Raw genomic sequence first — 21,455 nt, 5'->3', positions numbered from 1 at the left:
GATTCTATTAATTCGATTATTCTTTTTTCTTAGTTCATCTATCTAAAGGTTTGTCTGTTTTTGTCAACCTTTTCTAACAGCCAACTTTTGGTTTCATTGATTTTCTTTATTGTTTTTCTAGTCTTTATTTCATTTATCCATGTTTATTGTTTCCTTTGTTCTGGCTAGCTTGGGTCTAGTGTATTCTTTTTTAGATCCTTAAGTTGTAAAATGAAGTTGCTGATTTGAGATATTTCTTTTTTTTAATGTAAGCATTTATAGCTATAATTTTTAATCTTAGCACAACTTTCACTGTGTCCCATAGGTTTTGGCAGGTTGAGTTTTGTTTTCATTAATTTCTAAGACTTATTTTTTGACCCATTGGTTGTTTAAAAGTATGCTGTTTAGGCTGGGCACAGTGGCTCACACCTGTAATCCCAGCACTTTGGGAGGCTGAGGCGGGTAGATCACTTGAGGTCAGGAGTTCAAGACCAGCCTGGCCAATATGGTGAAACCCCGCCTCTACTAAAAATGCAAAAATTAGCTGGGAGTGGTGGTGCGTGCCTGTAGTCCCAGCTACTCAGGAGGCTGAGAGGCAGGAGAATCTCTTGAACCTAGGAGGTCGAGGTTGCAATGAGCCAAGATCCCACCACTGTACTCCAGCCTGGGTGACAAAGTGAGACTCTGTCTCAAGAAAAAAAAATAAAACAAAGGCATGCTGTTTAATTTTTGAATATTCCAGTTTTACTTCTGTTATTGATATTTAACTTCATCCCATTGTGGTTGGAAAAAATACTTTGTGTGGTATCCATCTTTGTGTGGTATCCATCTTTGTGTGGTATCCATCTTTTAAAATCGTTGAGACTTGCGGGCTAACATAATGGCATATGAATAACATAAGAATGTTTATGTTATTGTTATTGGGTACAGTGTTCTGTATTATGTCTGTTAGTCCTAGTTGGTTTATTGTGTTAAGTCTTCTGTTTTCTTACTTATCTTCTGTTTGGTTGTTCTATCCATTATTGAGAGTAGGGTATTGAAGTCTTCAACTATTGTTGTAGAACTATCCATTTCTCCCTTTAATTTTGTCAGTTTTTGCTTCATGTATTTTATTACCTGTTAATAGGTGCATAAATGTTTATAATTATTACATCTTCTTGGTGTATTAAACCTTTTATTAATATATAATGTCCTTCTTTATCTCTTATAACTTTTTTGATTTAAAGTCTATTTTGTATGTTATTAGTATAGCCACCTCTGCTCTCTTTTGTTTACTATTTGCATAAAATATCTTTTCCACCCTTTTACTGTCAATGTATTTGTGTCTTTGACTCTAAAGTAAGTCTCTTGTACTAAGCATATACATAGTTGAATGATGTATTTTTATCAATTCTGCCAATCTCTGTCTTTTACTAGAAACTTTTATCCACTTACATTTAAAGTAATTAATGATAAGATGCTTTCATCATTTTGCTCTTTGTTTTATATATACTTCATAGCTTTTTTTGTCTCTCATTTCCTGAATTGCTACCTTCTTTTGTGTTTAGTTCATTTTTTTTTTTGTAGTGAAATGTTTGAATTCCTTTCTCACTTCTCCTTGTGTATATTCTATAGCTATTTTCTTTGTGGTTGCCATGGGAATTAAATGAACATCCTAAAGTTATAACACTCTAATTTGAATTTATACCAGTTTAACTTTAATGGCATACAAAAACTCTGCTCCTTTACATCTCTAGCCCTACACCTTCCAGTTATTAATGTCACATAATTACATCTTTATACACTGTATTCCAAAAAAGGAAAAAAGAAAAATGAAGGATGGGGGGAGGATCCTTTTAATCCCCTAGAAGTCACTTCTGCTGGTGGGGGAGGGGCTTACAGCAATGGGTGAAGGTGCAACAGCAATGGCTGCCACATTTTTTGTCTGCGCCTCTGTGATCAGAAGCAGCAATTAGTGATCCGAGGTCAGATTTCTGATATTTGGAGGACAGGGTTCTTTTTGCCCATCCTGGCTCTTATAAGCTGTGTTCAGGTCCCTCCTGGAACATGTGCACAGCTGCCTGCAATGGGCCTGGGCGTAGGGGATGGGTAGCTATCACTGTGCTAAGAGCTGAAATGGACCAAAATTAACTGCAACTTACCATCTAAGCCTTCCTCTGTAAGTTGCAAACATTCAATAGATTCCAGAGTTCCATCCATTGAATTACATCAAATTCTGCCAGTGCAATTGTTGTTTAGGTGGGAGACAGAATCCTGGTGATTCCTACTCTGTCTTTCTTCTAGAATCCTCCTATTCACTTTTAACAGATAAGACAACTAAGGCACAGTGGAGTGATTTTCCAAGTCGCACAGCTAAAATTGGACAGGAGTGAAATTTGAATTCATGGAGCCCGACTATAGTCTGTATCACATTCTTAAGTCTATGCTCCACTGCTTCTGTGGAGAGAAATAAGGAACCTGGTTGTATAGGCTGAAATCTCAGTTCCCACAACTGAAAAGAATAAATGAGCAAATTAACACAGGTATTCATTTGGCTTGTAACCAAGGCAAGTTTGTGAAGTTACAAGTTTACAAGAGCGTTGGCAGTGCCATTCTGGATGGAAATGAGGGGAGACTTCCTTTTTGGATGTGGGATGGACAGCTAAAGTCCTTATGGGGGCCCCCAGGAGGCAAGCAAGAGATGTCTAAAGGGATGGCCTGCACCTAACATGCTGGTGCCCTCAAGGGAACAATTAGGTGGAAAAGAATGAGTGTCAAAGAGGGCTCTGTCTACAAGCCAGGTTTGCCTGTAGTGTGCTCCCTGTCACAAGTGTGGGTGCCTTTCACTTGCACAGAAATAGAATTGTAGGAAATATCTCAACATATTTTAAAATGTTAAAAAACCCAAAAGGGATGGAAGTTATGAAAAAATACACAATCTTGATATAGGATATATACATAGTTCTAAATGTACACCTCTGGTGTTGTCTTTATACATCAACAGTGTACATGAAAAGTGTACAAATGTGGATTTATTGTACATTTTTGCAAACATTTTATTTTATTTTATTCATATTTGAGATGGAGTCTTGCTCTGTTGCCCAGGCTGGAGTGCAATGGTGCAATCCCAGTTCACTGCAACCTCCGCCTCCTGGGTTCAAGCTATTCTCTTGCCTCAGCCTCACAAATAGCTGGGATTACAGGTGTATGCCACCACACCCAGATAATTTTTGTGTTTTTTAGTAGAGACGAGCTTTCACTGTGTTGGCCAGGCTGGTATCAAACTCCTGACCTCAAGTGATCTGCCTGTCTCGGCCTCCCAAAGTGCTGGGATTACATGCATGAGTCACTGTGCCTGGTCTTGCAAGCATTTTAAAAGCCATTGCTTTTTACTATTTGAATGATAATCCTTCTTCTTCCTTTGGATGGTAATTCCTTCGATATGTCTCATCTTGGGAACTTTACTGCTAATCAGAATCGTGTTCTATGAGTTCTGTGACTTTGAAATCATAGTAACCGTCTCAACAATACATGTTAAAAGGTAATAAATGAGACATTACTTAAATCATTAAGATTTGTCATCTTAATGATTGACTTTTCCAAATCTTCTACAAGTGATTGAACTTTTATAATATACTATGTTAACTCATTGTGAAAAATAATTAAAATATTAATGCTTTCCTAATTTATTCATTGCTAAAGAAAAAGTAAAAGACTGTATTTGAATTTTTTTGTCCAGATAAAAAGATTTTGGAGAAAACATTGGTGAAGAATATCATCAGTGAATCTTAGCTCTGCAATGCAGTCTGTATATTTCTAGGTAGGTTTTGAGAATATACTTTGACAATGTATCACTATAGTACAAAGACAGTAGGATTAACAAACCCTCTCCCTATGGAAAGCCTTGTTGCAACAGGTTTCTGCGAATATCTATCTGTAGCACTAACCACATTGCTCAAAACGAAGGCCTCATCTGCATAGAGGAACTCATTTCCACCTTGCTAAACCAGAAAGCATTCAAGACTGACATCTACATTTTTATTTTCTACTAAATGCACTCTAGTTACTAAACTCTGATCCATTGTTCACTATTCAACAGGTTTTAAAAGTCAAGATACTAATCAGTTTTAGACTTTGTGATTACATGGGTTTCTTTGGACTATTTAGAAATTCATTAGCAATGACAGAATTTATATTTCAGAGGTTTGGAGGATATAAATCTAACATTTTGGATTTTTGACCTGGCTCTGGAAGAAATCTTTTCATGAGATTCCTAATGATTGATTTATTCCTAATATTGGTCATGCAGTAGATCCAGTTTTTTGTTTCCAAGTTTAAATATCAGATTTATATTTTAAGTCTAAAATTCCTGGTTGTAGTTCTATATGTGGACCTAAAAGCCAGCTATACCTTAGCCCTTGGGCTCAGATCATTTGTGTTATCAAAAGGGCGGACAAGGTTAAAAGCCTACTTTCTACCCAAAGGGAAAGCTTGAAAATGGAACAGATCTCTGATGTGCTCTTTGGTCTATCTGTTCTCTACCTTGGGCTTTGAAACGGTAACCTTAACATGAGCAATATGCTGCTGGAGCACAATTTGTATGCAAATGAATTGAGAGAGATTTATTACAGATTCAAAATGAGGTCTCCCTGATATTGCATGGAAAGACTTGATGATGTCTTAGCAACCTTGAGTACAAACTAGCCATCTGAAAGCAAAGGTAGGAAAAGCATCTGCCCCCTCTCTCAGGTTATATGAGTTGAAATCTTTCAGTTTCCACCTTCGTGGTAGTAACAATTTTTTCATATTCAATATTTATTGCTGTAACATAACCAACCTCTGCTTATTAGGGCACATAAACCATCTTACCGTTTTCCTCCCCCTGCTTCTGTATACCCCTAGGCTTTACAGAAACAGTGAGCTGTTCCAGTTTGTAGTTCATTCAAATAGCTCTAAGACTGTCAAATCTGATAATTTTGGACAAAGTGAGTGGGTCAAAATAGTTGAAAATGAACCAAACTTTCAATCAGATGTGATTAGAGTGTACAGTGCTATAGTTTAGTTGTAATAGAAAGTATGAGAGCTTAAAAGGCTCAGAATAATTCTGATAAAAATATCTTGGGGTCTTTTTCCATTTTAAAGTGAATTGAGCAATTCTGTGTGGTTGAGGATTGACAGCATAATGGAAACAGAGCAAACTGCAGAATTTATCACCAGGTAACTGCATTAGCAGCAAAACTCATAATGCAGTCTGTTGGTTGAAAAGAGCATGAAGGAGCCTTCTATTTTCTTGTGAGGTGCCATATGTTCATAGTTCTTGGCCAATTATATTTAGCTACTGCCAAATTACAGTTATTGGAAAATGCTCTCTACTCTATAGTCTTTCACAATATAATGAGAGGCCTCATAGATACTGATTCTTCTTATATAATTTGTTTATTAGCATAGATAAACATACTTAAAACTGCTTTCTAATATTGCCTTCTATTTATGATATATCTACAACACAAGATATTGCTGTGTAATAGCAATCCTGAACATTTCTATATATTTCTAAGGATTGACTACATGTTAAATTGGTGGGCAAATGTTTCAGTAATCTTTGAAATTTTTATATTTCTCAGTAACTCTTTTTTAGATAGGATTTTTTTGTAGGATAAGATGCATAGTATAAATATTATAGGCAGTTCTTATACAACATTCATGTACGTTCTTGTTCATGTTTCACTTACCAGGATCAAGAGGCAACTTGAGGCCAATTTTGTGTGCTCAGGGATGGTAGAAAACACTGACAAAATCAAGCAACCAAAGACAAGGAGAAAACTGTAAAACAACAAAAAGAGAAATCTGATAAGAACCTTGCCTTATTATCACAGACTTAATTTCTTGCTTCAAATAAATAAAGCACCAGGCCCATTAAATTAGCACACATTAACTCATAAAAACTCTGGAAGGGACTAGCCATTTTGGATATTAAAATACAATATGATATACTGTGCAAATGGGGCTCCTCTGCAATTTTATTGATGAAAAAAGGTTGTGTTTGTGGGTTTGTGTGTGTGTGGCATGCTGCATTTAAATGTTAGCATCTAAGAGTTTGTGAATTTCCCATACAACTTCCTTCCCAAACAACGATCCTGAGAGAGGCCCAGAAAGTATGTTCTTGCTCTCCTATCTAGGGAACCCACGCTGCAGTCACTCTTCGTTCAAAGGAGCCGAGTCTGTCTCCTGTTTGGCAAGTTTGCTAAACTATCAAGTGTCCTAATTGGTTGTTACTCAGCCACTGGCTCATTTTCATGGTCTGATATTGCTCATGGATTCTCATTTGCTATTCCTTTATATTATTAATAATAAGATCATATATTAATAATAAGAATAGAAAAGGAAGTGAATGATTTCCTCTGCTACCCATACACTTTCCATTTCCTTCTAGTCAAACTGCTGGATAAATGACTTCTCAGCTCTGTCTATTCATATATAAGGATAAGAAACAGAATTCAGGATCAGGCATTGTCTACCAATTAATCTACAGGTATTTTTATTCCTACAAATGTGTAACTTCTAGGATCAAGGCGGGAGCTGAGTTTCCAAGGAAAATGTCTACTAAAAGGGAAGGCTCTGTTTCAAAGTTGAAGTTACTTATTTTGAAAGGCAGTGTTAAAAAAAAAACCTGAGCTATTTGCTCTAGGTCATATTTTTTACTTGTGTTCCTCTCTGGGAAATTCATATAGTAAGCTGTCTTAAAATACCAAGTTTCTATGCTCCTCTGGATGATGGTGAAGTTAGTCCCTGACTCCTCCTTGCTTCCCCTGAAAAGTCTTACAAGTCTTACCACCACACTTGATTGGAAGTTCCCAAAGGCCAGGGTTTGGGCAGTATAGCCAGAGTTTGCCTAATTATGCCTACAGGACAAATCTGGCTCCTAATGCCTGTTTGTGTAAATAAAGTTTTATCAGCACACAGTCACAGTCATTCATTTATGTATTGTCTATGGCTGCTTTCATGCTATGATTGCAGAACTGAGTAGTTATAACAGGGTCAGTAAGGCCCACAGAAACGTTTGTTGACCCCTGACTATTCAGGGGTCAATAGATGACCCCACTACATTTATTCCTTGTTTCTTTATATTTATCCCAACATGTTTTCTATGCTGATAATAATGACTAACATTCATAGAGGGGTTCCTACAAGCTGGATACCGTGCTAAGTCCCTTTTAAATGCATTCTCCTCATTCTTACATTATCAATTATCTCTATGTTATCCCCAGAAATTTATGGAATAAAATTATTATAATCCCCATTTTACAGATATGAAAACTGAGAATTAACATTTGTAGCTCTTCCAAGGTTGTGTAGCAGAAAGAGAACCTAAGCACTGTGTAGTCTAAGCCTCTATGCAGTGTGCTGAATAAGCATCAGAGATGAGAATGGTGGTGGTATTCTCGGCTCAGGGAGACACTTCTCTATCTCCTCAAACTGAGGGGAAAGGGGTTGCCATTCTAAACAGAAGGCTCCAAGAGGAAAGAGCCTGCTAGTGGAAAAAACCTAGTACACGATGTTAATGATTCATCATGCTTTTTTATTTTTCATTTTTATTTTTTTAGAAATAGGGTCTTCCTCTGTTGACCAGGCTAGAGTGCAGTGGTACATTCATAGCTCATTGTAACTTTAACCTTGAACTCCTAGGGTTCAAGCCATCCTCCCACCTCAGCCTCCTGAGTAGCTGGGACTATAGGCGCAGGCCAGCAGGACTGGCTAATTTTTTTAAAAATTTTTGTAGAGACAGGGTCTCACCATGTCGCTCAGGCTGGTCTCGAACTCCTGGCCTCAAGGGATCCTCCCACCTCAGCCTCCCAAAGTGTGTCTGGCATCATCCTACTTTTGATTCATGCATCTAATGATTCAGGATACTGTGGATTATATTTTAAGTTGGTCCTAATGAACTAAAATTTGCAAACTAGTGGTCAAAATCCAGTGCACCTACCTGAACCCCAAACTATAAATGAGAAAGTGAAATACAGGGATTACTAAGGTAGTTGAGAGGATGATGTGGCATCAGATGACAGTGATAGATGTTCTCCTCTGGTGAGGAGCCCTTATCTGGATATTCCCTCCCTTTCCCCACCAAGTCCAGGTTTCCCAGAAAACACTTGGAAAAGTGAGCAGGGGATTATTTAATCATTAAGATGCTTTCCTCCTTCAAGAGCATCCCAATGACAGTTTTATAATCTATGTCTGTGCTCAAAACACATCTTATTGCTAGTTCCTTCTTCATCAATATTTGAATGCTGTTTTAATTTAGCCTTGTACAGCTGGTAGCCTTTGGTACAGTGCCTTCTACAATGGATACTCAATACATGTTTTCAATTGTATTGAAATAATTCGTATGCCAAAAATGGATTTTCAGGAATGGTCTACAAATTCTTACCACTAGGAATTAAAATCTAGTGAGGTGGGCAAAGTGAACACATTGGATCAGAATGAAAGGCAGAGGCAGATAAGTGCTAAGAAAAATGCTACAGAGGCTGAAAGTGGGGAGGGATTCTATTTAGTTGGGAAAGGTGGGAGCACATCAAGAAGTGTTCCAAAAAAAAGATGGTGTTTGAGATGGTCTTTGAAGGAAGAGTAAGGTTTCAACAAGAGAAATTTCTGGAGAAACACATCCTAGAAGGAGGGTACAAAATGTGGAAGGCAGCAAGTCAGAAAATGAATGAGGCAAACTATTTGCCTTTTGTTTCATGGAACTAGAATTATCAAAGTTTGCAGAACAGGATGAAACAGGTGGCTGAATTGGGAGTCTGGAGCTAAGTGGAGGAGAGGCTTGTAGGGCAGAGTCTGCATTTAGTTCAGTAGAAAATGGGGAGCCATTGAAGATTTCTGAACAGGATAAAAGGGTCATCAGAGTTGCCTTCTGGGAAAATTAAGTTGGCAGCAGTGTGTATAGAATGGATCTGAGTAGTGAGAGGCAGGAACAAGGGTAACAGTGAATCTAGGTTAGGCTGTAAATGAACATAATAGAAATGAGAATGGAACAAACAGGGAGACTGAAGGGATGCTGTAAATTGGGGAGTGGAGTCTGGGAAGCGGGTTTGGTGGCTGGAAAGTCTGAGATGACTGTACAAGTTAGGAGAAGAAAAGTCAAAGTCAGAAGGAGAAACTGGTTTTGGGGAGAAGAGGATAAATCCAGTTTTAGACATCCACGTGGAAATGTGGATTTAAATCTCGGCTATAAATTCTAGCTGGAGATATGGAAGTATTTTTTTCCCCCTAGAAGAAGTAAATGTATGGAACATGTTATCCTGACGGTGCAGACCAAGCATATAAAGTTTTGGTAAATAAGCATAGAGGATATTCTAGAACCATTTCTTTCATTTGGCAAATGACATCATGGAGAACAATGAACACATTCTGCTCTGAATTAGCTCTTGGTATCATTGCCAGAGGCAGACTTTCTGGCTGGAGAAAACACTGAACTGACACAGAGTGACCCCTGTAAGGTGACAGTGTTCAGATGTTGGGCTGATTGGCAGTGACATAGTGGGGTTTGTGTGTGGTTTTGCTGACTCTATTGCTTCTGAGGATCCTGTGCACATGTATGCATGCTGATTACTGACCATGACCCCAACGCACCTCTCTAGTGGTTGAATACAAGTAGAAGCAGTGGCAAGAGTCACTGGGCTCAGGCTATCCTAATGTAGAGTCCATGGTCCTCCAGGGGATCTGTGTGTAAAATTTAGGGGGTAGTGAACATAGAGGGGGGATATTTATGTGTTTATCTTTCGCTAACCATGGCAATAGATCATGATGGTATTAGCCGTACTTGTGAATTTGTTGCTCACAAAAATCACAGATTTTAAAATCTCATTTTACAGTTGTAGATGAAACCATAATTGTTTCATCTTGAATATTGATTTTGCTCATCATTTCAAGATTATGTAGCTATTAGCCCTACTGCTAGGGGTTGTTTTTAATAAAGAAGCATATGCATTGCCATATTGCAAATTTGTGTAATGTTTTAATAATAGATTTCATCATAATTTTTCCTTTTGTAGTCACATATATTTGAGGAATGGTTCATAGTTTCCACAAGATTGCTGAAGGGCCCATGGCACACATAAAAATTAAGACATCTGTAATTGAGAATTGGTAAGACGGCGCTGGAAGAGGGCCCAGTTTTGCACCTGTCAGCTTTATGATGAGTTTAAAATATATGAATGTTTTTCCATGTATACGTTAATCCTGAGGTATCATAAGATGGATATTCCTTCAAAATTAGTCTGGAACAGCTATTGGCCTTTATTTTGCCTGAAACAGTCATTTATATTTTGTTTCTGAGGAAATTCATTTTGATCTAGATCTTTTATCCAAAACTTATTTGGAAGGCACTGATTATTGTAAGAGAAAAAGAAGGAAATTTATAAAAAATTTAAATATTACCAACTCAAAGGATTCTATGTTTACTCAAGAAAACTATCATCAGTCTTTCTTGTGGGTTAAGAATCAATTTATTAGATTTAATTTGACAAAAAGCTTGACTTGGGAATCTCATGGGTGCTTGTATAACAGATAATGTCTAGCTTCCAGAACTAGTGCATCAAGCACAGATTCATTTAGCAAGAATGAAAATGATGTGAAAATAAAACATTCAGAAAAGCTCTACTGAACGAACCATGGCAAGTTACCCTATTGGCATTCACACAAACACACAATCCCCAGGTACTCACAAACAATTGTGAATGATGCAATGAAGAAAGGAGAAATGGAGCTGAGGTTTAAAGTAGACATCTCCCTGAACTTAGCATGATACAACAGTCAAATCAACAGAGTAGGCTTTGCTGATTGAAGCAACCACACATTTCCACCTAGCAGGTGCTCTCTGCTAGCATTTTGGCAGACTGTAAGTGTTCCATGGCATAATGGCCCATGTAAGTTAGTTATACTCATTAAGAAAGTTTTGAGGGAGGGGAGATCTTAAATTTTTTTTTTTTTGAGATGGAGTCTCACTCTGTCGCCCAGGCTGGAGTGCAGTGGCGTGATCTCGACCTACTGCAAGCTCCTTCTCCCGGGTTCACGCCATTCTCCTGCCTCAGCCTCCCGAGTAGCTGGGACTACAGGCACCCACCACCAAGCCCGGCTAATGCTTTTTGTATTTTTAGTAGAGATGGGGTTTCACTGTGTTAGCCAGGATGGTCTCGATCTCCTGACCTCATAATCCGCCCGCATCGGCCTCCCAAAGTGCTGGAATTACAGGCATGAGCCACCGTGCCTGGCCCTTAAATGTTTTAAATGGAATGGAACCATAGGATTGAAATAAAAGATGCTAACAGGAAGAAGATATAGAATATTTTAAGAAAACAATTCTTCAGAAATAACTTCCAAAGGAAATTCAACCCTGCTTCTGACTTTTCATAAATTTTAAAGTATTGCTTTGATGAAGTATGATCTTCAGTGCATTTGACAGAGGACCTTGAGAGCATTTCATGAATTATGATGACTGGAGTATGCCTGCTGACATTAGAGACTATAGCTGACCCCACTGGCTGGCACAGCACTTTGCCTGGAGGACAGGCCACCTAATGAAATCAAAACTTCATCAGCAGAGGGAAGCACTGGAGTCATTTCTTTCTTCCAGCATCCTAAATTTACCTTTCTTTCTAAACTTGGTACTTTGCAAAATATCCTTTATGCATAATGTTTCCATAAGAGAAGTGCATTTGGCACCTGGGATCTACTCAGAGCATGCCTCAGCTTCCATTGCAAAGCAATAAAAATTAAATATGACATTTTTAGTGTCTTTAATGGTGATTTGGAATAATTGATTAGAACACTGCACGATTCTGCTTTTCAAGTGCAATGAACCTTAAATATTAACAAAGACCCTAATCAATAAATACTATCACTGAAATCTCTGTGAATTTTTTTTTTTTTTTTTTTGAGACAGAGTCTTGCTCTGTCACCCAGGCTGGAGTGCAGTGACGCAATCTCGGCTCACTGCAAGCTCCGCCTTCCGGATTCACGCCATTCTCCTTTCTCAGCCTCCTGAGTAGCTGGGACTACAGGTGCCCATCACCATGCTTGGCTAATTTTTTTTTTTTTTTTTTGTATTTTTAGTAGAGATGGGGTTTCACCACTTTAGCCAGGATGGTCTCGATCTCCTGACCTCGTGATCCGCCCGCCTCTACCTCCCAAAGTGCTGGGATTACAGGCATGAGCTACCGTGCCCGGCCTGTGAAGTTTTAAAAATATCGTCATCAGCGAACAGTTTTTAAAGAATGAAATGTTGCATTTTACATGTGAGATGTTAAGAGGAAATTGGAGGGTATGGGAAACTGTGGTTTCTGCTTGCTTAGAGTATTTCTTTAAAGGACTATGGCTAATGTAAAAAAGCTAGGAGATGGCAACAGAACCCATAAACAGTTCAAGAGGTTTCCCTCAGAGCAGTCAGTGGACTCTGCGTAGACAGACATGGAGCATGCCTTCTCACCTCAGGATCTGGAAATTCGTGTGGCCAGAAGGATTTCTGATTCAGTCTCCCTTTGAGGACAGGGATTATTTTTGAAACATCACTGATAGACAGTTGTGCAGTCTCTCTCTAAACCCCTCCAGCATCCAGGACCCTCCCATCATTTTATGGCGGCATAGCCCTGTTACAGACAGCTCTACCGTTGGAAATTGATTTTCTCCTGAGTTCGCTCCCCTTGTCTGGGACCTTTACTCCTTGGTCAGGATCTGGACCACAGAAGACATGTGCTCCTTCCTCCCTAAGAGAGTTCTTGAGATGTTTGAGGTTGGTTTTATCATGACTTCCCTGTTGGTCTTCAGATTCAATATACCAAGCCCAGTTTGCTGTCTACTTTGTATATGAAATTATGTCCTGACGTGTCATTCTCCTTGTCACTGTTCTTTACGTTTGCCCAGTTTGTTGTTACATCCCTCAAAGTGGGACTGAGACTCATTCTCATTCTTCAGTGTAAGCAAAAGAATTGGCATTTAATCACCAACAGTAAATATCTGCATTGTCCATTCTTGCTGGGGAATACAGATTCAAACTGGATACTGCCCAGCTACAGCAAAAGTTTGGTTTCAAAAAAGACTGTCTCAAGTATATGCAATCACTTAATTTGTTGTACTTTTCCTACCACACCACAGGGCCTGGAGCAAAGCTGACCACTGGCAATCTGTGTACTTGGACCCTACTTCTTCGGTCCCTAAAGGAATTACTTTAACTAGGAGTAAAAAGCATTTAACCAGCTTACTGTATTTTAAGAATTTCTCCCTATTTCACATTGTATTTGCTCAATGAGGCATCCTGTGAGAAATTTCTCTCAGGATTTTATTGCAAGAAAAATCTATTAACACGTTGCTTCTGGCAAAAGGGATGAAGTTTTAGGTTTCGGAGACTGTGATCTTTTAACATATTTGTTTCCTTGCCTTGGCTGCCAAGAGGCTCAAAGGTGAATTTGGGACCCACATTACAAATAGTAATAGTGTCCCAGATCCTTCTGGTATACATTTTTATGGATTAACTTCATTCCCAATTTCTTTGCACTGTTCTATCATTATCTTACTTTCACTGTATTATATCAATCACAAATATTTACAGACATTGTACCAGGAACTGGGAACTCAGGCATAGTCTGTGTCCTCATCAGGGCTTTCAGTTAAATGGGAAGACAAACTTTTGCTTATTTTTATCCACTTGTACCGCATATATTATGTAAGCAGCCACAGATGTTTTCTGCACGTTACAAGGTATTCAGGATATATTTGACCAAGTAACAAAAGCCGTAAAGATGTGTTTTTGTCTATTACTACTCTTTCTTTGAAATGGGAGTATTCAATCTAAAGTTGCATTTTTTTTTAAAAGAACTAAATGACACCATTGATTCAAATTGAACTTAAATGAAAATGAATAGATTTTGCTCACTTGGATTTCTGGAAAGTCTTTATATTTGTTACATTTACATATTACTATGGTAATCTTGATTCATTTATTCCTAGCATGAACTACCCACTCCCTAAACAAGAACCTCCTAATGTTTTACCCTTATCTTCCGGATTTCTTTACAAACACCATATCTTGACTTTGGAGCACCCCTATCAGGTACCTCTTCTCCCACGACTATCATCTTACCTGAATTTCTCTTTGTTTCCCTCAAAGATATTATAAAGCACTTATCAGTGCTTTGCTGAAATCAAGACATTTTATCTACTCTATTCCCCTGATGTAGCAATCTGGTTAACCTATCAAAATAAGAAATAAGCATTATTAAGCATTATTTAATGTAATTTTTTTTACTCTTGATGAACTTATGTTATTTTCTAGGAATGATAGTTGTTCTTTCCCTTTTTTTTTTTTTTTTTTTTTTTTTTGAGACAGAGTTTCGCTCTTGTTGCCTAGGCTGGAGTGCAATGGCGCAATCTCAGCTCACTGCAAAGTCCACCTCCTGGGTTCAAGCGATTCTCCTGCCTCAGCCTCCCAAGTAACTGGGACTCCAGGCGTGCACCACCATGCCTGGCTAATTTTGCATTTTTAGTAGAGATGGGGCTTCACCATGTCGGTCAGGCTGGTCTTGAACTCCTGACCTGAAGTGATCCACTCGCCTTGGCTTCCCAAAGTGCTGGGATTACAGGCATGAGCCACTGTGCCTGGCCCTCAAATTTATTATAAATCATTTGCTTAATATTCTATCTAGAATATTTCTAGGAATTGTTATTGAGCTTATCAATATACAAAGCCCAGGGCCTCCTATTTTACTCCTTTTTGGCACTCAGGATATTTTTTCTCTCTCTGGTCATTTGGCATTCATCACATTTTTTCAAGATTTATTAAAATTTATCATACTCCTGTACATAAATAAAAGCTAAAATATTATGAGAAACTATTAATGAAAGTTCTTCAGTTTCATCTTCAAATACTTTGATACCTTATGATACGAAGCTAGATGCAAAAATATGAACTTATTAATAGCCAACAATTTTCCCATCTCATATTTTCACTGTTTCTTAATCATATTTTTAAAAATCCCTTTTAGTTTAAAAAAAGAAAATCATGCTTTTTATCCCCAAGTTTTATTTTAGATAGAGGGGGTACATGTACAGATTTGTTACATGGGTATTACACTCTGGTAGTCATCACAGTACCCAGTAGGTAGTTTTTTGACCTATGCCCCTCTCCTTCCCCTCCCCTCTAGTAGTCTGCAGTGTCTATTGTTCCCATGTTTACGACCGTGGGTACTCAACATTTAGCATCCACTTATAAGTAAGAACATCTGGTATTTGTTTTTTTGTTCCTGTACTAATTTGCTTAGGACTTTGGCCTCCAGTTTCATCCATGTTGGGACAAAGGACATGATTTCATTCTTTTGTTTGTTTGTTTTTAGTGGTTGGGTGATCCCAGGGCATTTTATTACTTTATCCCTGAACTTCCTTTGCCTCATCTATAAGATGCGGATAATAATAGCACCCATTTCATAATTATGAAGATTAAATACATTAAGGAAAACACTAGTATGTGCCTAGCACCTGCTAAACACTCAACAAAGGTCATCTGTACACATTGATGTCTCAAACAGGGACGGAATGTTTAACACAGAAAACAGGAGGTTTTAGCCACTCACTTGTTCTCCTGGCTCCCCAAACATGAGCTGCCTCTCCCCAGTTCATCCAAGCCCATCAAGATAGTTGTCCTTGTCCTTGTCCTTAGTCTCCACAGGTGTTCAATGTGAGCCAACTGTCAGATGGCTTTCATCAGCACAACTGAATAACCCATTTATGCCTAGTGTTCCATTATTGGAACGCTAAGTTTATGGGAGTTATTTATATCCTACTGCTCAAGGTCATCACCAAGATCTGATTTTTCACCAAAAAAAACTTGTAATCTCCAGCATAAATGGGATAATCAAAGCAATTGTGGCAGTTTTGAGGGGACAAAACTCTAGAGTTTAATCTTCCAGCTTGGCTAACTTGGAAGCGTTCCTATGAATATAAAAGATCTTGTTGGGGGCGGTGGAGAAGCAGAGACCGGCTCCGCGGCTGTACTTCCAGCTCATGGCCCGGTCACAGTCCTGCTGCAGGTTCTGCTGCAGGCTGTCGGCCGCCTTCTTGCTGAGGGCTATGTTGGACCTTGCAATCGTGCTGGGGGGCGTGGAGGGGGTGGCGGCTGAACGAAGGGGACAGGTTTTTGAAGCCACCAGTAAGTTTGAGAAACTTCAGTTTCTGTTCCTCGTTGTCAAAACCAGCAGTATCCCACTGGCCAAACTAGGTTCCCGTCCACTTCCTGGTTTCAGAAGCTTCCGTTTTGCCTGACTCTGGATCGATCTCTCCTTGCAAGGCCTTTCGCCTCACCTGGTCTATGTGCGCCTCGTCCATGTTGCCTTTCTTTTCCAACACCACCTCTAAGTCCGTGTCTGTTTCCTCCTTCCAAGGGTCTCTTGCTGTCCCACTCTCTTTCCTCTTGTTCTTTTTCTTCCTTTTCAGAGCCGGCTCCTCAATGATTGGCTGCTCTACCTTCTTGGACTTCATCTTTTTCTTCTCGGGGGCCTTAGGGCCATCTCCTTTGGGGATGGATGTATTCCGGAGCCTCAACTTTGGCTTCTTTTTACTTCCTTTCCTAGGGCTGCTCTCCATGGACCTGAAGGGCTTGGAGTGGCCTGGGAGGGCATCTCCCTCCTGGTGGATTTTTGTTTTCTTCTTCTTCACCTTCCCACTGTGCTCCCTGGGGCTTTTCTGCTTCCGTTATCTGCCCCAAGGCTGCCTGTTCCTCACCCTTCTTCCCCACTGAGCAAGTGTCCGCAGCATCCCCAGCCTCGCAGAACCAAGGGTTCTGGACTGAGAGGGCTGTGGGGTCCTGGGCCCCCTTTGTTTCCTTCTTGTGTTATTTGAGCTTCTTGCCAACTCTGGTTTCCTCTTCACCCTGTCTGGGGTCTGGGGAGGTTTTCACCCCAGAGGCATGGGACATGGCTGGAGGTGACTTCTTCTTTTTCTTCTCCCCACAGAGGAACTCCAAATGGCCAAGCACCTGCTTCCTGGGATTGGGTGACTTCTCTGACTGTCTGGCACGCAGTGTGGTGTCAGGTTCTACATGCTCCTCGCAAAGGGTGCTGACACCCTTCTTTTACTTGTTTTCTTCACTAGAGGCATCTCAGGTGCCTTCCCATGGACCACACTCTTAGAGGGGGATGTGGCTCTTATAGGAGAAACACTGGCAAAGTAATCATCATTGTTTAAAATTGAGTATTGAGTCTCTGGTTCTTTGACCACTTTCTTCTTCTTTTTCTTCTCTGGGAGCCCAGGGCCCAGGTCTGCTTTGTGTGTCTTGGTGATCATTCTGATGGACCAAACTTCCCCACCTCCACATGAGAGCCTGCTCCACTGTGACCCCAATTTCATTCTTTTTTATGGCTGTGTAGTATTCCGTGGTGTATATGTTCCACATTTTCTTTCTTTCTTTTGAGATGGAGTCTCACACTGTCACCCAGGCTGGAGTGCAATGGTGCGATCTCAGCTCACTGCAACTTCTGCCTGCTGGGTTCAAGCGATTCTCCTGCCTCAGCCTCCCGAGTAGCTAGGATTACAGGTGCCCACCACAAGGCCCGGCTAATTTTTTGTATTTTTAGTAGAGACGGGCTTTCACCATGTTGGCCAGGCTGGTCTCGAACTCCTGACCTCATGATTCACCTGCCTTGGCCTCCCAAAGTGCTGGGATTACAGGCATGAGCCACCATACCTAGCCTCCACATTTTCTTTATCCGATCCACCATTGATGGGCAGCTAGTTGACTCCATATTTTTGCTGTTGTGAACAGTGCAGCAATGAACACAGGAGTACATATGTCTTTTTGGTGTAATGATCTATTTTCCTTTGGGTATATAGCCAGTAATGGTATTGCTGGGTCAAATGGTAGTTTTCTGCTTTAAGTTCTTTAAGAAATCTCTAAACTGCTTTCCAAAGTAGTTGAACTAATTTACCTTCCCACTAACAGTATATAAATTGTCCGTTTTCTCCACAGCCTCACCAGCATCTGTTGTTTTTGACTTTTTAATACTAGCCATTCTGACTAGTGTGAGATGACATATCATTGTGGTTTTCATTTGCATTCTGTGGTGGAAAATCAGGCTTTTTGATGGAAAATTAGGAAGAGGTTAGGATTTTCATAGCTCTGATCTCTTGGTGTTACTGTAACAATACTGACCACCAACAAGTAGGATTATTTCTTCTCTATTCCTGTAATTTAAAAAAGTCCTTTTTGGGGACAGGGGAATGTTGTGGTTTATCTGATTTTCAGTTCATCTGAAATTACTCTTGATGACTGTGGTTTTTTAAACTGTTAAAAATATGCTGTTAGTTACATGCTTTCCATTTTCTCAATATTTAAAAACACAGAGTAAAAAATCTGAGTTCTTTGGAGAATTTCTGGGTGAACAAGATTGATTTCTTCCTACGTTCTTTCTTGCTTCTCTTTTTTTTTGGTGCATGTGTCACAACATATTGCGCTGTCGCCCACACTGGTGTACAGCGGCCAGATCATAGCTCACTGCAGCCTTGAACATCTGGGCTCACGCAATCCTCCTGCTTCAGCCTCCCAAGTATCTAGGACTACCGGCACATGCCACTATGCCCGGTTAACTTAGACAAAAATTTTTGTAGTGACAGTCTCACTGTGTTGCCCAGGCTGGTCTAACTACTGATCCCATGTGATCTTCCTGCATTGCCCTCACAAAGTGCTGGGATTACAGGTGTGAGCCACTGTGCCTGACTTCTTGCTTTTCTTATAGGCCCTCTCCAGGGCTTCGAATTTCTTGTTTTTACTGTTATTAAAAAAAATTGTTGGGATTGGTTCCAAAATGGCCGAATAGCAACAGCTCTGGTCTGCAGCTCCCAGTGTGATTGACACAGAAGATGGGTGATTTCTGCATTTCCAACTGAGGTACCTGGTTCATCTCATTGGGACCAGTTGGACAGTGGGTGCAGCCCATGGAGGGTGAGCTGAAGCAGGGCGGGGTATTGCCTCACCCAGGAAGCACAAGGGGTGGGGGGATTTCCGTTTCCTAGCCAAGGGAAGCCGTGACAGACTGTACCTGGAAAATCGGGACACTGCCACCCCAATACTGGGCTTTTCCAATGGTCTTAGCAAACAGCAAACCAGGAGAGTATATCCCATGTCTGGCTCGATGGGTCTCACGCCTATGGAGCCTTGCTCACTGCTAGCACAGCAGTCCAAGATCAAACTGTGAGGCGGCAGCCTGGCTGCGGGAGGGGCGTCCACCATTGCTGAGGCTTGAGTAGGTAAACAAAGCAGCCTGGAAGCTCAAACTGGGTGGAGCCCACTGCAGCTCAACAAGGCCTGCCTGCCTTTGTAGACTCCACCTCTGGGGGCAGGGCATAGCTGAACAAAAGGCAGCAGAAACCACTGCAGATTTAAACGTCCCTGTCTGACAGCTCTGAAGAGAGCAGTGGTTCTCCCAGCATGGTGTTCGAGATCTGAGAATGGACACACTGCCTCCTCAAGTGGGTCCCTGACCCCCATGTAGCCTAACTGGGAGATAGGTCCCAGTAGGGACTGACTGACACCTCATACAGCCAGATGCCCCTCTGGGACGAAGCTTCCAGAGGAAGGGTCAGGCAGCAATATTTGCTAGTCTGCAATATTTGCTGTTCTGCAGCCTCCACTGGTGACACCCAGGAAAACAGGGTCTGGAGTGGACCGCCAGCAAACTCCAATAGATCTGCAGCTGAGGGACCTGACTGTTAGAAGGAAAATTAACAAACATAAAGGAATAGCATGAACATCCACAAAAAGGACATCCACACCAAAACCCCATCTGTAGATCACCATCATCAAAGACCAAAGGTAGATAAAACCACAAAGATGGGGAGAAACAAGAACAGAAAAGCTGAAAATTCTAAAAAGCAGAGTGCCTCTTCTCCTCCAAAGGATCGCAGCGCCTCACCAGCAATGGAACAAAACTGGACAGAGGATGACTTTGACAAGTTGGCAGAAGTAGGCTTCAGAAGGTTGGTAATAACAAAATTCTCCGAGCTAAAGGAGGATGTTCGAGCCCATCACAAGGAAGCTAAAAACCTTGAAAAAAGATTAGATGAATGGTTAACTAGAATAAACAGTGTAGAGAAGACCTTAAATGACCTGATGGAGCTGAAAACCATGGCATGAGAACTACGTGATACATGCACAAGCTTCAACAGCCTTATCGATCAAGTGGAAGAAAGGTTATCAGTGATTGAAGATCAAATTAATGAAATGAAGTGAGACGAGAAGTTTAGAGAAAAAAGAGTAAAAAGAAATGAACAAAGCCTCCAAGAAATGTGAGACTATGTGAAAAGACAAAATCTACATTTGATTGGTGTACCTGAAAGTGACAGGGCAAATGGAACCAAGTTGGAAAACACTCTTCAGGATATTATCCAGGAGAACTTCCCCAACCTAGCAAGGCAGGCCAACATTCAAACTCAGGAAATACAGAGAACACCACAAAGATATTCCTTGAGAAGAACAACCCCAAGACACACAATTGTCAGATTCACCAAGGTTGAAATGAAGGAAAAAATATTAAGGGCAGCCAGAGAGAAAGGTCGGGTTACCCACAAAGGGAAGCCCATCAGACTAACAGCGGATCTCTCGGCAGAAACTCAACAAGCCAGAAGAGAGTGGGGGCAAATATTCAATCTTCTTAAAGAAAAGAATTTTCAACCCAGAATTTCATATCCAGCCAAACCAAGCTTCATAAGTGAAGGAGAAATAAAATCCTTTACAGACAAACAAATGCTGAGAGATTTTGTTACCACCAGGCCTGCCTGACAAGAGCTCCTAAAGGAAGCACTAAACATGGAAAGCAACAACCGGTACCAGACACTGCAAAAACATGTCAAATTGTAAAGACCATTGATGCTAGGAAGAAACTGCATCAACTAATGGGCAAAATAACCAGCTAACATCATAATGACAGGATCAAATTCACACATAACAATATTAACCTTAAATGTAAATGGGATAAATGCCCCATTTAAAAGACACAGACTGGCAAATTGGATAAAGAGTCAAGACCCATCAGTGTGCTGTATTCAGGAGACCCATCTCACATGCAGAGACACACATAGGCTCAAGATAAAGAGATGGAGGAAGATCTACAAAGCAAATGGAAAGCAAAAAAAAAAAAAAAAAAAAAAAAAAAAAGCAGGGGTTGCAATCCTACTCTCTGATAAAACAGACTTTAAACCAACAAAGATCAAAAGAGACAAAGAACACAAGGCCATTACATAATGGTAAAGGGATCAATTCAACAAGAAGAGCTAACTGTCCTAAATATATATGTACCCAATACAGGAGCACCCAGATTCATAAAGCAAGTCCTTAGAGACTTACAAAGAGACTTAGACTCCCACACAATAATAATGGGAGACTTTAACATCCCACTGTCAATATTAGACAGATCAATGAGACAGAAGGTTAACAAGAATATACAAGACTTGAACTCAGC

General features: G+C 40.2%; 1 protein-coding gene and 1 pseudogene across 2 annotated transcripts in view; both read right to left on the bottom strand.

The window, feature by feature from the left end:
* Positions 1 to 21,455, bottom strand: part of KCNQ5 (potassium voltage-gated channel subfamily Q member 5) — a 576,742-nt gene that overhangs the window by 195,002 nt on the left and 360,285 nt on the right. For both annotated transcript variants that reach the window (XM_034962369.3, XM_003809536.5), the window contains exon 2: positions 5,691 to 5,781. In XM_034962369.3, coding sequence (XP_034818260.1) covers positions 5,691 to 5,781 — 91 coding nt within the window. The remainder of the gene's footprint in view (positions 1 to 5,690; positions 5,782 to 21,455) is intronic.
* On the bottom strand, positions 8,798 to 19,308 carry LOC129398014 (lysine-rich nucleolar protein 1-like; annotated as a pseudogene).

This window comes from Pan paniscus, chromosome 5 (assembly GCF_029289425.2).
Source record: "Pan paniscus chromosome 5, NHGRI_mPanPan1-v2.0_pri, whole genome shotgun sequence".
NCBI classification, from domain to species: Eukaryota; Metazoa; Chordata; class Mammalia; order Primates; family Hominidae; genus Pan; species Pan paniscus.
This window is presented reverse-complemented; position numbering and strand designations above follow the sequence as displayed.